The sequence below is a fragment of the Asterias rubens genome, chromosome 6 (assembly GCF_902459465.1).
Source record: "Asterias rubens chromosome 6, eAstRub1.3, whole genome shotgun sequence".
In the NCBI taxonomy this organism is placed as follows: Eukaryota; Metazoa; Echinodermata; class Asteroidea; order Forcipulatida; family Asteriidae; genus Asterias; species Asterias rubens.
The window spans coordinates 3,898,483-3,915,063 of NC_047067.1; the positions used below are offsets into that span (position 1 = coordinate 3,898,483).

At 39.2% G+C, this 16,581-nt stretch overlaps 1 protein-coding gene across 1 annotated transcript in view; it reads right to left on the bottom strand.

Moving 5' to 3' along the window:
* LOC117291286 (hyalin-like) overlaps positions 1-16,581 on the bottom strand; it is a gene marked incomplete in the record, with an annotated part of 39,822 nt that extends 23,241 nt beyond the window's left edge. Inside the window, 10 exon segments of the mRNA XM_033772920.1 lie at positions 4,301-4,536; positions 5,529-5,639; positions 6,093-6,185; positions 8,975-9,064; positions 9,374-9,397; positions 9,753-9,770; positions 10,283-10,431; positions 12,222-12,375; positions 15,318-15,491; positions 16,466-16,581. Coding sequence (XP_033628811.1) covers positions 4,301-4,536; positions 5,529-5,639; positions 6,093-6,185; positions 8,975-9,064; positions 9,374-9,397; positions 9,753-9,770; positions 10,283-10,431; positions 12,222-12,375; positions 15,318-15,491; positions 16,466-16,529 — 1,113 coding nt within the window.

Here is a 16,581-nt window from a genome sequence, read left to right on the forward strand (position 1 = left end):
TTTCGGTCATGAGATAAGCGTTCTGACCATGTTTGAAAGATCCCGAAAGCCGGATCAGCCCGGATCGAATCCGGCAAGGTGGATTAACGGCTAGTGTAAACGCAAAAATGCCGGGCCAGACCCGGGTCCGTATCCAGCAATTTCAATCTACCTTTCGAGGAGGGTTGAATCCGGCAATTTGTGGATTGAGGTCCGGCAATGTGGACTCAAATACAAGTGTAAACGCAAAGGTGGATTAGACCATTTCCGGTTTCGTTAGGAATGGCGCGCTTTTCTTTTCGCCGATTTATTATTTTGTGAGCGTCTTCGTTGTTGTGATGGATGGCATGCACAGTGCACATTGACTGTGCGTGTGTGAAACGTTTTGTTGTTTTCAGCGTCCCTAAATACATACATTGCTACCTTCGGAGCTTGCCTTGTTGCTGTATTTGGTTAAAGTTGCTATCTATTCTACCTCCATTGTCATTGTTGACTGAAACATTTACACGTTTTAGGAGTAAATAACATGATTTTCGAGAGTGATCTTTTTAAAATATCCCAACAATCTTGACAACCATAGCTCGTTTGAGAAGTACACCCGTTCTCGTAATTGTGTTCGAACAAATGATTTGCAACGCCACCATGTAACGGGATCGAGCACATGCACAAACGTTTGGGTACGAAAACTAGATTATGTCGGGTTCCCTGAACGACATTATAATAACATGTCTGATCAATTGCTACAACTGAATTGGTGCCAGACTGATTTACTCGACGCTCCGGCCGAGTACAAGAATCTTCACGTAATACTTTTCTTTTTCCCCAATTATTACAGATCGCTCCGTCATTTATCTTTGTTTCAATTAAATTCAATTCAAAAATGGTTTATTAAAACATGAATCGCAGTTAAAAAACTGAATTGCACATGTCAACATCAAAATATGTTTAAAAAATTACATCAAGTAGAAGTTGATGTACATGTACCTTGACGAAAATATGGCGCGCTAAAATCTTGACCCTTGAGCTCTTTCCGAGGAGCGGTGACGTCACTGCCAATAAACATCCTGTTTAAAAGTGTGACCGGAGCCGGATTAAGCACTGGTGTAAACGCGACAATGGATCGTGATCCGCGGTCGTAAAAAAATGCAGTCAGATCCAGCGAGGTGAATCAAGCCGTTATCAGGCTACTCGATGCACCTTTCCCCGTGCTTGTTGAAAGGAAGTTCAACACTGCTTGTGTCAAAGGTCAACTAAAGAAGCCAATTATTACCACCGTGCCAAAAAAATGAATGGAAAAAAAAACAGAAGGAAAACAATCAAAGCGTGGTTAGGTCACATTTGTTGCCGAGCAATGGGCCTGCAAGGGGATGCAAAGGCCAGGTAGCCTTTAAAATCGTCACTGGTCCTCTTTGAGTGCACACAAATGCTGTTGTGACGTGTTGGAACCAGCGCAAAGGGAGGCTTGCATTGCATAACCATGGAGGTATGGCATAACCAACGTTTGCAATCCATGCTATGGTGAACCGGTTGCTTACTACTATTTTTTTGCATTTTTTTTGTTTCAAATCGTCCGCGCTGTCTGTTTGACAGGAAGTCGGTAGGTCAATTTGCTGAGTCTGATCCAGCGTTGCGTTTACACTTGTTTGTTGATTCACCTCGGTGGATCAGACTCACCTTTGATTGAGCAGTAAGGGTGGATCAAAAGGTTGAGTCTGACCCTGATCCACCGTGCGTTTACACTAGCGTTGATTCACCTTCGATTCACCTTGGTGGATCTGATTCACCTTGCCGGATCAAGTGTAAACGCGGTGTTTTAAATAGTCATCCTGTGCATATTCGCCAGGCTTCTTCTTTACAATGTTTTAAGTCTCCGTTAAAACCCATTTGTTTGAAGCTTCTAATGTAATTTGCTTACTTTGCAATTTGTATCTTACTCTCATTGTTTCTTTATTGTTCTCTTGTCTGAAGGTTTCTCGCATTAGGCGTCTTTAACATATCTTTATTGTTTTTATACGCCCCAAAAGGACCGGAACAGTTCAAACAAATCAACACCTTTCCTTACACCGTGTTCACACTTGATCCTGCGAGGAGGATCAAAGGAGGATCTTATCCCGAAAGGGCGATCAAAGGGAGGTAACCGGCTAATGTGAACGCGATCAGGATCGGGATCAGATCCTCCTTTTCGACCTCCCTTCATTGTGAGGAAAAAATAAAAACCCAAGTATGAACACAGAACGAGATCAGGTCCTGCAATATAAGCTGCTTACATCCGGCCAACGCTGTGTAATCTTCCTCCATGATGTAATGTACATGGGGATTGTATACATTGTGCATGTGCACTCTATCGTGAACTGGTTCCCGACCCCATAGTTCGTGTGACACTGGTAACCCCCAAAAATCACAGCGATTGTGGATGCATCCCACACGCTTTGCGTCCTCCGTCTTTTCCGTTCATCATCTAACGTTTAGCATAATTATTTTTAACATTAAAACAAACTATTCTTCAATACATTTTGTATACAGTTATAACATAGGGAAGTTATTGTCAGTTTGGTCAGTTTTGTGTCTGAATTTTCGTCGAGGCCCTGTTATTTCAATAACCTTCAATAACCTCGCACAGTAACCTCTGCTGTCAGCTGAACTGAACTCCCGTTTAACTATGCGATATCAATATGAGATCACACTCAGGTGTGAACGCGGCACAAAAATGCTGATATCGCTTTCGGGGACTGATCCTCCTTGGATCTTTGTAGGGGGATCTAGTGTAAACGCGTTGAAATAGTAAACACCCTTACTCACACGTATGGCCACATAATAGATCCTGTGATCACTCGACAACCCCATTCCCTCATACAATCCATCAAAACAACAAACTTTATTTAGGACCACTGGGCTAAGCACTGCCAGCTCGTCTTGGCCAAGGCGTCAGGTTACTTATCGCAAAACAAAGACAGAAGGCCAGGTCAAATCCAAACAGGACACCATCGCATCAACTCAGTTGACCCTTTCAGCGATCAGTAAAACACCTTTTTTTATTTTTTTTATTTTCATTTTTTATAGAGTACTGTTCAACACCGACGCTGAAGAATATTTTTAAACGATCGTTCAGTACCTGATGTTCTATAAGCTTTAACTGTGTCGAACTTCCTTTACGGTCCGGACCTTATTTTTACGAAGCTAGCTTGTACAAAAAGTAACCTAAAGTCACCTGGAAATATAATTTTCGTTTCTTCAAACATCAGAGTATATGTTTCTGAACTAGCTGTTTTTAACGATTTATATGTTAAAAAAACAAATTATTGTGACGTCAATCGAGGCAGACTTTGCCTCGATCGAACATCGAACACACGTACGTGCCAGTACATTCAAGTCCTAGTCGTGATTTTGAACGTTTCGAAAAAGTTTTTTCTTGCATTTTCCCGGCAATGCCGACCAGGTGTATTGCTGCTGGATGCAGCTAAAGATGGGGTCAGTTTGCAAAGTGTTCCGGTCCGACGTCTTTCCAAACGCTGTGCAGCAATCCGGAATACGCAACACATTTTGACATGAAGAGAAAAGTTCTTTTCTAAAACATGACGCCATCCCAACAATTTGTACAGTTAGTGGGGAAGTCGAAGAAGGTACATTATAGAAGTAACGAACCTAAAAGAGCATTTGCCTAACTACTAAAAAATCAGGTCTTGTTTTAACTTTGGGGGAATGTTTTTAGCTTGCGCCAAGCGTCACTATTTTGTGTTGGCACTGCATGCGATTCATAGCGCCTCGCTTGACGTCACGAACAGCGCCCTCTCGGGTCGGGCTTTTTTCAAATTTGTAAATAACATAGAAACTAATTTGTTTTGACCTTAGTTAATCGTTCATTCATATTCCACTCATGAAAACACATTATTTTAGTGACAACAACTTTATTTTGACAAAATACCACTTCCAGGTGACTTTATTTGCCCAGGGTCCAAATGATGCACTCTTCGAGGTTATACTTAATGGTGTGTTCATTTTTATTGTGAAAAAACCCCACAAAAAACCCAAGTCATACACACCGTTCATAACTTGTGAAAGTAAAATAGTCCCTTGGTGTTACCAAAAATATTGATAAAACTGTCACTTAAATTAGTCAGAAATTACCTACAATTATTGTAAACTTTACTACTCTCTACAATTTGTACTGAAGAGGTGTTTGATATTCCCCCGTATGCCATTTCCAAGAGCTGAGTTTTGTGGCAAGATTTACTGCTCAGTATCCACTAGTTATATAAGCATAGTCTTATGTCTTACTTCATTGTTTACTTCAAGTATTACATAAACATTACACATTCTTACCTTTCACGGTGATCGTATATTCACAGCTAGCTTCATTTCCGGCTGCATCAACGGCTTTGCATTTGATTGTATTTGCGCCTATACCCAATGTTAGGAAGTCTGGGATACATTCGATACTCGGCTCTCCGTCATTATCACTAGCCTCGGGAAGTTCGTAAGTGACTGTAGCAAATGCGGAACCTTGGTCCGTGTTGAATTCCATATTCGCGGGACACTCGATTGTTGGCGGAACCTCATCTGTGTCAACGAAAATGGGGCGTAATTTAGAAACAAAGCAGCCACACGGGAATAGCGGCCGCTTCCCGTAACTTCAAGGTTGTCGGAAAAGGTAGTAATAATAATTTGGAATTTTAAAGGAGATGTTGGTGTTGTGAGCGAAATGTGGCTTGGTTCAAGTCAAATCCCTATTTCCACTTTTTTGCTCAACTTGGAAAACAACACTGAACAAATCCTTTTTCCGGGAACATAAAATTGCAGGAGAAGAAAGTTTTCGGTGCGTCAAAGGAACCGGATCACCTTTATAAAATAATGTGTCAACGTGCCTGTCCGAAAACCTCTAAACACACAGCTTGCATTTTAAAACCGTTTCCGGAACATTAACTGGAAATGGCCCGCAGAGTTTGCCGCATCTTGAAAGTGCATAACGAAAACTCACTTAACAACGCTTCACAATCCGTCCCTTGAGAAGAACAAAGTTTAGACAACTTTCTGGAATAGTATTTTCATCGATTAATAGTTTCGCCCAGTTACGACTATCAGCAAAAGTGTTAGGAACGATTACAACTATTGCATTAAAGACCACTATGGTAATTGTCAAAGACTAGTCTTTACAGTTGGTGTTTCTCAACATATGCATAAAATAACAAACCTGTGAAAACTAATTGAGCTAAATCGGTCGTCGAACTGCGAGATATATATGAAGTTTTGTTTTTTTAGATGCTTGATTTCGAGACCTCACATTCTAAATCTTAAGGTCTTAAATCAAATTTGTTACAAATTTCTTCTTTCTCGAAAACTACATTACTCCAACCTCTCCCCATTACTCGTTACCATGAAAGGATTTATGCTAATGACTATTTTGAGTATTACCAATAGTGTCCACTGCCTCAACAGGATGTTTAGTTGATTTATATAAATAACCAATGGTCAACATAATTGCCATTGCTCCACACAGGGTTTTGACAATGTGGTTGTTCTTTTAAGTCATTTAAGAGTAAACCATTCCGTACCTCGTTCACAATTTGTTCCAGTGAAACCGTTTACGCAGATGCATCGATACTCATCAGCGTCTTCTGAAACGCAGTATCCATCATTCTGACAGGGCTGACTGTCACATGGTCCTGCATTAAAAAAGGGAAAACTACATAAACAAAGCAATTCCAGAAAGATTTGTTAATGCATTAAACTAGTTTTCAAAACATTTCTACAAAAAGACTAATTCACTGTTACAAATATTTGTTAGGAGATTGTGTAGGAGTGGCTGAACGGCACTTGTAGAGGTCAATTTGAAAAAAGTTACGTGTCACCTTGTTTCATTCTGGCAATTACAAAAATTCAGATTTGAATTGACTTTGATTCCGGATCCAATGGACCAGAAGGTGCATAATCTCAGCCTATTCTGTGGCCATTTTATTGCGGGTCATATTGACTCATAAAATTATCTGTTTTAGAAGTGAGGTTTTAAGGCAGAAGAGTTGAATACGAACAATCCACGCAAGTGAAATCAGCGTCGCTCATAACCCGCAAAAGGTCCCCGTTTTTGATTTCGCCTCGACCAGAAAGTTGGTTCTTACCACTTTTGCAGTCACACGTAAAGCAACCATGGTCGTCGACTTCGTAGCCGTTTGCACACGTTTCAGAGCACGTCAGCCCACTGCATGGAGATGCTGTCGGGTGTACAAGAACAAGTTTGTTAAAATACCATTCTATTTGCCAAATACTTTTGAAGTGACCTCATCTTCTGAGACCAATCTTTATTGAATATGACATGTCTCGTATTGCAGCTTATACAAAAATCTCAGTGTAAAAAACATGTGACGTCAACATGTGTGAATTAACGTCTAAGTTTTCTATTTAAAAACGGACGTCGTCTGATTTACGTCAAAGGCTAACAATTTTGTGCCATCAGGTTGCTTATAGTATACAAAAAAATTTTTTTGAAAACACGACCCCACTCTCTACTTACTTCCGGTACGAACAGGAAGCTATACAATTTAGCAGAGCAGGCATCCTGAGCCGCTCTTGAGATTTTTATTTAGAGTGTCGGCCGACCGCAGAAACTACCTTCGTTTTCGTTGAGATTTTTAAAAAGATGTTTCATGGCTATTTTAAAAATATTATTCATAAATACCTCGGACAGTTTCGCTACTCCTATTGGTGGAGAGCGCGTCACGTAGATGTTTTTAAACCTTTGTTTATGACCAGTAAAAAGTGTTGAAACATGGGCGTGACACGCGAGCTTGCACCTGTGTGATTATAAGAGTTCGTTCATTCCTATTTGTCGAGAGCAACGGCCGGGACAGTTGTGCCACATATCACGCGATACGCGCGACGCGCACAGCATTCCCTTATAAGGAGTTGTTTACCCGAGGGTGGCGGAAGGCCTTACCATTTCATAGCTGGAGGGGTGTTGTGTTGAAAGAAATCATTGAACAATTATAATTTTTGCATTTATTTTACTCTTTGACTCAAAGTGTTGATGTTGTTTTTTTTTTTTTAACGAAAAGGTATTTATGAATGGGAATCAGTGTGTGTTGAACCGGTTTTCAACTAGTGGTTTAAACCCGCCGAGGCCTGGTTCTTGATAATTTACCTCGACTTCGTTGGGATTAAACCACTAGTTGAAAACCTCTTCACCACACATTGATTCCCTTATTATTGTTATGATTAGTCTCGTATTATGCTTCCAACTTAATTTGTTTTTATTATTCTAAGGCTGCACGTACAACTTGTGATGTTCCAATATCAGGGACTACAGTTGCAAACAACACAACCCAATATGCAAAATTAAAGCGTGTCGTCTAAATCTGAACATAAACAACATGGCATCATGACCACGTCAATTTTACCTATACCAGAGAGTATCACGTTCGAGGCAATCGATGACTTCGTTAAGTTCAATGGGAAACTTGTGTAGTGCCTCTTGTGATAATATTTAGTCAACTTTATACGCTGTCAATGATACTTTTGTAACCCCCCCCCCCCAATAAAAAATAAATAAATAAATAAATAAATCAACAATAGTTCTCACAATTTACTTTTGTAACGCCCTCTCGTGGAAAGTTCATTCTTATACATAGTGGTACGGAAATGTGAGAAAGAAAAATGAGAAAATAAATATAAAAGCGGTTAAGGACTGTTGATGGGGTTTCGCCCCACGTTAAAAGAACTTGTGCCCAGTCAAGAACTAAATGATACATCTTTCATTATTTAAAAATCATATCTTCTGCAGTCTAAACCATTATTCAAGGATTAGTAATATGCGTCCCTTCATATAACTTACGGCACGTTTTAAAATGTGACCCTTCTTTGACCTTTAATTAAGAACATTTGAAGTATCTTTGCACCTTACTATACACTTGACGCCTAAGTCCAGATAATGACCCACTGTGATCTTTTCTTATGGGCCAACCAGCAAGTTAAATTAAATCTGTTAGGGTTTTCGATCAAACTAAGCAAATGGCATATGAATTTGTTTGGGTTCCAACCTAAACCCCAGTATTTGTTACGTAGCAAATGTCTCGTTGTTTTTGTGATACTTTCATCCGAACATGCCCGTAAACGAACAATTTTACACTGCCCGTAAACGTGTCGTGTAGTAAGCATGATAGCCATACACGTACCCGGTCTGTCACGAGCACACAGTCTATTCATTCGCCTTTGAATAGCGCGGTTAGCTTACCGGGGGGTAAGCTAACCGCGCTAATATTCTGCTGTAATGAATCAGAATAAAGGAAACCTGTGCAACGTTCGTCGTGTATGTAAATTGTGGGTGTAGCTACCCAGCAGGGAGAGCTGTTCATTGGCTCTGACGTGGTCGACCGGCCGACGTACCTCCAGAACCTATGAACACTAGTTGCACGTCAACAAGTACGATAAGTACAGTCTGTATACACCACTGAGCGATTAAGTCCCAAGCATATCATCATATCGACGTTCTGAACCTTCTGTTCAATCATATTGTCCCTGATCTTGATCTCTTTGGCCCTGCTACAACACTGTTGCGATAGAGCTAAAAGTGTGCACATCATTTTGGGAACATTGGTGTACATTCGTGTAAGTTGTCATTCATTCGTGACCCATTTGGCATAAGTTGTAATATTATAGTTAGGCTGTTCGTAGGGGTTTACATAGGTGCGCTGAGAATTCTGTTAAACATGTTCAAAATGTTGAAAGCTTGGGCTTGGGCTTGGGGGGGGGGGGTGCTTGAGTCGCTATGAGCGTGTAAGTTGACATCGACCCCCCATGCAAATGTTATGTTACAAATGATCATTGCATATCAGAAACAATGACATAAATAATGTAAATTTTCAAATTCCGACGCTGTTTGATTTAAATTTGCAGCAGTTACAAGAAACCGATCCTACAAATCTGTAAAAAAAAAAAAAAATGATTTCACAACAATATTAATAACAGAAAGATTTTTGGCTTTGTTAAATAAAAACAATGTTCTTACTTTTGCATTCACAAGTCATGCATCCTTCGGCATTTTTCTTGAAACCCCATTCGCACGTCACGTCCCCGCAGTCAATAGTTGCACAGCTTCCTTTAACATAAGATAATTCATTGATAATACAGTCGTCTTATTTTGAACTCCTTTATTTCACTTTGCATCAAAACAGTCATAATATTATACAAAATAAATCATTCTTTTCCAAAGGTGCTTAACTGTCGGTACCTTAGCACGATAACTGTTCAAAGATTGTACGCAGGATTGTACAAATTAATCACAAAGCTACAGAAATGTCAGTTGTTTTGTTTTGATGCAGTAATTTTTTTGTTACACTGGTTATAAACAGTATCTCAATTTTAAACATAACAGGTAACTGTTAACAATAAGATTTCAAATACTTACTTGGTTGAAGTGTTGATGTCATTGCTGCCGTAAGAAAGACATAAACATTATTAATGAATCTGAGTATTACGAACATCTTTGGAAACAGCCTGGGTGTAGTTATTTATAATTTACATTATTAAAAGATAGTTATGCAGTAGACCAAGTAAGTGTGTGAAAACGGTGTTCGTTTGTCACATCAAAAACTGATCATCTGCGGACCCCTTGTAACAATAGCACAACCGACAACCAAGCTTGGGTTCATTTGCAGAATATTGCTACAACAAGTGCCCAGACGGGTAACTGATAAAGATACAAGTCAGTGTTATTTGTTGTGACATACATCAACTTGAGCTAAGATGTCAATTATTTAGTTAATACAAAATAAAATAACACTCACTTGGGTTCTCTTGTCGATCTGCAAAAAAAAAAAAAAAAAACAACAAAAAACTGATATGGTTTATACTGACATGTTCTATATTTCAAAAAGTAAGTAACAATATCAAAGAACATTATACACGAATGATGACTGCAAAGTTAGTTTAATATAGGTTATTGGACATTTGACTGTGTGTACAGCGAATATCGATATTGCTTTTTCGGTATTGGATTCTGGACATCATCGTAGGTTTGTACAGCGAAAGTCTATAATTGTACATCGATATTGGATATTGGACATTCCCGTGGGTTTGTACAGTGAATGTCTACCTTGTTTATCGATATTGGATAGTAATAATAACAATGTTGGGCATTCATGTTGGTTTTTACAGTGAATATTTACCTTGGGCATCGATATTGGATGATGGACATTCCCGTAGGTTTGTACAGTGAATGTCTACATTGTACATCGGTATTGGATATTGGACAGTATACCTTGTATTGTCATAAATGATGGAGACGAGGCTAAGTAACCGCATGTTCCAAATTTACCTGCGCATGATTCATAGGCTTGGATGTTCCCGAACATTCCAACGCCGCTTCCTGTCGAAAAGCCTACATACCCTGGATCGAATGACGATGCCGCATCGACAGAGTACTTTAGGAACGGTTCGATCTCACCGCCCCGTCCAACATTGAGCCTTTTTATACAAAGAGGTTACAAAAGAAGATTATCGTAGTAGATGTTATCAAATGATGGCTGATGGCTTTTTGCATTTAAGTTAAGTTATGGAGGGACCACTTTTCTTTGGTCACGTGGTTGCTGGGCGCCATGTTGTCTCCAAATGCAGCACAACCCAATGGGCAGACTAGTCTGGCACCCATGTTCGCCCATGCGTTTCTTTGGAACAAGATGGCTTCTAATCGCAAGTTGTCGCAACTCTCCCAATATACGGCTCTGCTCTGCTCGTCACAGAGCCGCCCTCCAGCGTCCTCCAACTGGTCTCTGTGGATGTGGTATTCGCTCGTTCCCAGCGCCTTGCTTTAACCAAAGGCGCTGGGATAGGCAAACGTATCATGCAAGCACATTGGTTTAATAATGCGCAGTCCCATCATGCATCACACTCACACTGCACCATATTTCTATGCACTGTACGCATGACGTACTTCCTGAACAAGAATATGTGCAAGCGATTAGCCCATCCCAGCGGTCCTGGATAGATTGGCCGCTGGGGCCGAGCGAAACTGTGGTATTCTTACGTCAAAGATTTGTTTTTGTGAAATCGTGCATCCACCGAACTACTGGTTTAAAATGTTTCATGTTGTTAGACAACGATGTTTTTTTGCACAACTCGGACGTGCCGTTCTTATAACATAAACATAATCATAGGCCTATAACTTGTTATATTCTATTTTAATTTCTACCTCTTACTACTATTGGGAACAAACAAATGTACAAAATAATGTACAACATAATGTCACGCACAAGGTTTGAGAAGCAACAGTTTTAGAAGATTTAATTAAACATACCAACAGGCCAAGATAAAGCCTGGGATATGTTTTATTAAAAAAAACGATGACGTCATCAAGTGTTGATGTAACCTTTTAGGTACAGCTTTAAAGGATTTGGGTACTTTTTGTAACACAAAACACAGTGTCCACAGATTTACATTAAACATACACCGTTTGAAGATAATGACCGTAGAAATTGTATCTAAAAATATTAGTTGCTGAGGTGCTGTAGTTTTTGAGAAATGAGTAAAACAATGTCATGAATATACGTTTATACATGCTAAAATACCTTTCGATGATCACTGAGACGAAAACTATTTTCATGACATTGTTTTACTTATTTCTCCAAAATTACAGCACTTTAGCAACTAATACTTTCAGGGAAGCTTTCTACCATCATTATCTTCAAACTGTGTAAGTTTAGTGTAAATCTGTGGACATTGTGTTTTTGGTCCAACTTAAAGTACATAGACTAATGTACTCATAAAGAAGAAAAAACAGGTTACAGGCTTACCGGGCTCTTTGATCTTAGTGCATAGATGAAACCGAACTTTGTTCGGGATGGTGACGTCATAACATTTAATATTTATAAATATATGTGGAGAACCATAGTTGTTACATCGTCACCTTTTGTTACTTTAGAGCGCTATATAAATGCTTTGTATTTTTACATTATTATATAAACCTATTTATACAAAGACATGTTTACAAAGTTGAACCTGCCCTTTTAAACGGCTTTGCTATTTATTTTGACATGTCAAAAGTGAACACGAAGCCATTGTCTGCAAGTTTTATTTTTTTTAGTTGCGCCTTCCACATTCGTAATTCAAAGTATTTGACGCACAACCCGTACCGTTGACGAGTAAACGAATAACAAGCATCACCCACATCACGTGACCGATAAAAAAAAAAATTCTTCTCCAACAACCTTCTCATTCATTAATAATAGCCAAAATTGATTTCCAAAAATGTTACTTACATGTTATCTTCATAGCAGATCCAGTAGTTGTTCATGCAAGTTGTCAAGCATTGGAGTTCACTCTCCCGGGAGCCAGTTGTCATTAGGTACTCGGATAATATCGTACCATCCGACTTTCCTATGGTGGAGTCGTCGTTATTGGGTCCACCAATAGCTTTTCGGGATTAAAAAGAAAAATCTCATCAACAATGGCCTTTTTTGTTACTTGACTGAAAAGAAATGAACAAAAAAAGGAAAAAAAACCCGATCTGTATTACATTATACAAAACACGTTTTGTGGCATATTATAGACTTCACTTTGTAAGAGTGGCGTATAGCAGGAACCAATTTCACGAGGGGGCGGGTGGTGATGATGGTTGTGTAGGGGTGTGACCTTATCCAAAGATATAGTATGGTATGCCTCCATTATGTTGTGCACATTGTATGGCACCTTCAGCTGTGTAAAGCAAATGAGTGTAATTTTGCTAGTGGTAGCCTGGACACCTTACGTCACCCTTTGAGGCCCGTGAATATTAAACGCATACCAGATGTACCTTTGACCTCTCACCCCATTCACACTGACGAAAATGTACAGTCTTTACACGCGTGTATACACGCAGTTTCAAAAATGTATACCAAATCCAAGTTTCGTAAAACTAATATCTGTCTTTACCAGTCTACCAGTCTTATCAGCAAGGATAAGGACAGGTTTGATTTATACGTACACATTTTATCGGGATTTTTTTTAATTGAATATGTATTATTTATCATAGTTGTCATGGAAGTTTATTTAGCAGAGTGGAACAACGATCGATTTTGTTCATTTTGAAGTTTGGATCTCGTCCAGGCGAGTGCTTGACGGAACACAGGTATGTACGAGGCTCTGTGCGCTACTTCAAATTCGTAGGCCACTGTTTGAACTACGTGAATGGGACTACGATGGGATATGAGACACCAAAGTAACCTTTCATTATTTTCTAGGAACTACAGATTAGTTATGGACCCAGTAATAGAAAGGGTTTAACTTACTTTGGTTCCTAAGGAACGTAGTGAAAAACACTCGTTTTGTCCGCCATTACCACTCTTGCGAAGAGCCATATGGCGGACAACTCTATTTAGAGTAAATTTCGCTCCACTTTCACTCAGATAGAGTGACACTGATTGACTTTCACTCGTAAAGAGCGAAACTTGCGCCACTCGGACAAGAGAGTGACTTGTTTTGGCGGGAGGATCCAAATCAGGACGTGCTCTGATAAATACCTGGGTTTGAGGGGAGCTAGCGCGCATTGCCCTACAGGCCACTACATAGCATTTAAGGGTACTGCAATAGTTTTGGTTAAACAATTATTTGGTTAAACAATTATTTGGTTAAATTATTTGGTTAAACAATTATTTGGTTAAACCTTGAGGGTAGGTTAAATTGCAGCACGTGGTGCTTTTTTGAACAGCGAAACACTCTGCCAACCTTCTTACCAACAAGGTACACAAATGAGAAAAAACAACATAAACACCAACAAATTCAAAAAAAAAAAAAAAAATTAATGAAGACATTTAATTGATCGACTGGTGTGACTAATATTAGTAAGTAAACAACTATGGTACGCAGTGTCGGGGTCGAGTTCCCAGTTCCGCATACTGAGTACTCTGATTTAAAAGCCGTCTCCGAAATAGCGACTAGATTAGCGTACTGCCAGTGTTAAAGACTATGCAGACAAGCGCAATCTAACCGTAGCTCTAGCCGAAGTTGGAAGCCGTGTCCAAAATCTATTAACCCTATGCGGTGTATCCAAAGTACCGAGCCGAAGACCTTTATCATTGTAGACTGTCCCCTGTCTTTATCCGCAAGGATACAGACCGATACTTTCGCTTCAGTACCAGTGATTTCAATGGCTATAATGATGTCATTGGATGATCGTGAAGCGACGTAAGCTTTCCATGTCTGTGTTTGATTGGTCCGAGGTGATGGGGGTGCAGCTGATAAACATCACCTGGACCAATCAAACCACAGATATTGAAAGCTTACTTTCGGTTAGGATTGTCTACATGCAGTGTGTCCACATTATGTACAGTACGTGCTTGCATAAATGTAGGATTTGACTGCGTATCTTCTTGAGAAATGAATGTGACGTCTCGGATGAAGTGTGACGTCACATCTGATGTTCAGCCTGCATGGTATAGACGTTGTGTGTCGAAGTTCCTTCTGAAATCACAGTGAACCTATAACATTCAAGTTTCTGACCGTATTTCCATCTTTAGGTAATTGAAATGACAGTCCTTGAACAAAATTTCATGAAAATTAACATAATTATGTGTGCATACCACTAACAAATTAAAAAAAATTACATGTAAACGGACGGCACATTGCTGGTATGGCCCGATGACTCGATGTGAGACATGTTATAGGTATAAGTTTCAACTTAGACACAAATGTTATAGAAATGGATTTCATAAACGATGATGGTCATAATAAATAATAACTATTGGTAATTACTCAAAATAAATATTAGCATAAAACCTTACTTGGCAACGAGTGATGGGGAGAGGTTGATAGTATAAAACATTGTGAGCAACTGCTCCCTCTGAAGCGACGTAGTTTTCGAGAAAGAAGTAATTTTCCACGAATTTGATTTCGAGACCTCAGATTTAGAATTTGAGGTCTCGAAATCAAGCATCTGAAAGCACACAACTTCGTGTGGCAATGGTGTTTTTTCTTTCATTAGTTATCTCACAACTTTGACGACCAATATTGAGCTCAAATTTTCACAGGTTTGTTATTTTGTGCATATATGTTGAGAAGTGAGATGACTGGTCTTTGACAATTCCAATAGTTTCCAGTGTCTTTAAACTGTTCTATAGAAGAAGCATTCCGGGTATTAGTTGGGAGTGAGTTCCAGATGCGGGGACCAGCGATGGAAAATGCTTCCTTGTATGTTTTTACGGATTGGTTAACAAAAACAAAACTTGAGGACTTGGCAAAAAGAAAAAGAAAAAACACACTTTGAGGCCACGATGAAACTCAAATTATAGAAACACAATTATGACAACAACAAAAACAGCAACAACAACAACAACAACACCAAAACCCCGAACAACAATTAGTGTACACAGACTACTCACATATGACAATCATGCTGTTGTGTTCCTCTTTAATAGGCGATAGCGCAATACGAACATCTCTGTTCGCAATTACATTGAAGGAGACTGAAAACTTTCCCCCGTTCAGTTGCTTATCATCAAAGACGTATGCCCCGTCGCCATTGGACTCCAGAAAGTTGCACTTGTAACTTTGATCTGTACGAATTATATTTAAACCACCATTAAATACTAAGTACACATAACTATACATATTATATTTGGGTAGCGTTAACACAATATGTGTGTCGACTTAGAAGTTGTTATTTTGAGAACTTGTGTTGCTTTATACTCTACTATACCGCCGAGTAGATTTTCGGATTTCTGGAGACTTCTTAGTTTTGAAAAGAACTTTGCCCGCTTTTTTTTTTAAACTCGCACCTGGGCGAAAACTAGAAAGTCTGCTACATCTGCAGTAGTGGATTGAGTGGACTATTTTTTTCAGTACCGTGATATGAGTATTAATTGGGTCTCAATGTGTCAACTAGCTTGCTCTACAGTCATCGTCAGTTGAAATGTACTCTTAAGATCAATTGTTGGGTAAATTTACGGTAAGCAACTGCATAAGTTTTGTTTGTGGTTAAATATAATTAACATTGAAACAAATAACCATTGACTCATGACCATAGTCAGTTCTTGTCCGTTACTGCTTTTTAAAAATTAAGTCTTGTATTCATTATTCCCTCAGGGTATTGTGTGAAAGCCGCTACACCAAAAATGTTATGGCCGGGACGTGTATGGAAGGTAACGTAAACATTTTAGTCTGTGTTTTGAATGGGAAATATTTTGTTCAGAGTTTCCCTTGCTCACGAATATCTTGTTGGGAACCAAGATTTCCAAAATTTGTTTATAGATTTTGATTCGATTGTAGAGTCTGTTATCCAAGAAGAATATCCAGTTGTATTTTGGGGGCCACTTTCATATAGAGCTGCTGTTAGCAGCTAAGCATAATTAGAGTTTGCCTACCAGAATAAGGTTACCAGCTAAATTTCCATGTCGTATGTACAATTTCTGATCGGTATCCCGCTCAATTTTGCTCAGCAGAAAATTAATCAGCAATAGTCCCTGCTTAATGAGCTCTATGAAATTGGGCCCTAATCTACAGTGCCGTTTCAACATAAAAGTGTACTTACCTTTCCTTGCAATCGCAGGGAGAACACTCACTAGAAGAACCACAAGTAGTGTGATTTTAGCCATCTTGGAGCGGAATCACCTTCACTCAAAATCCCAGGTCTTCTTTACCTGAAAA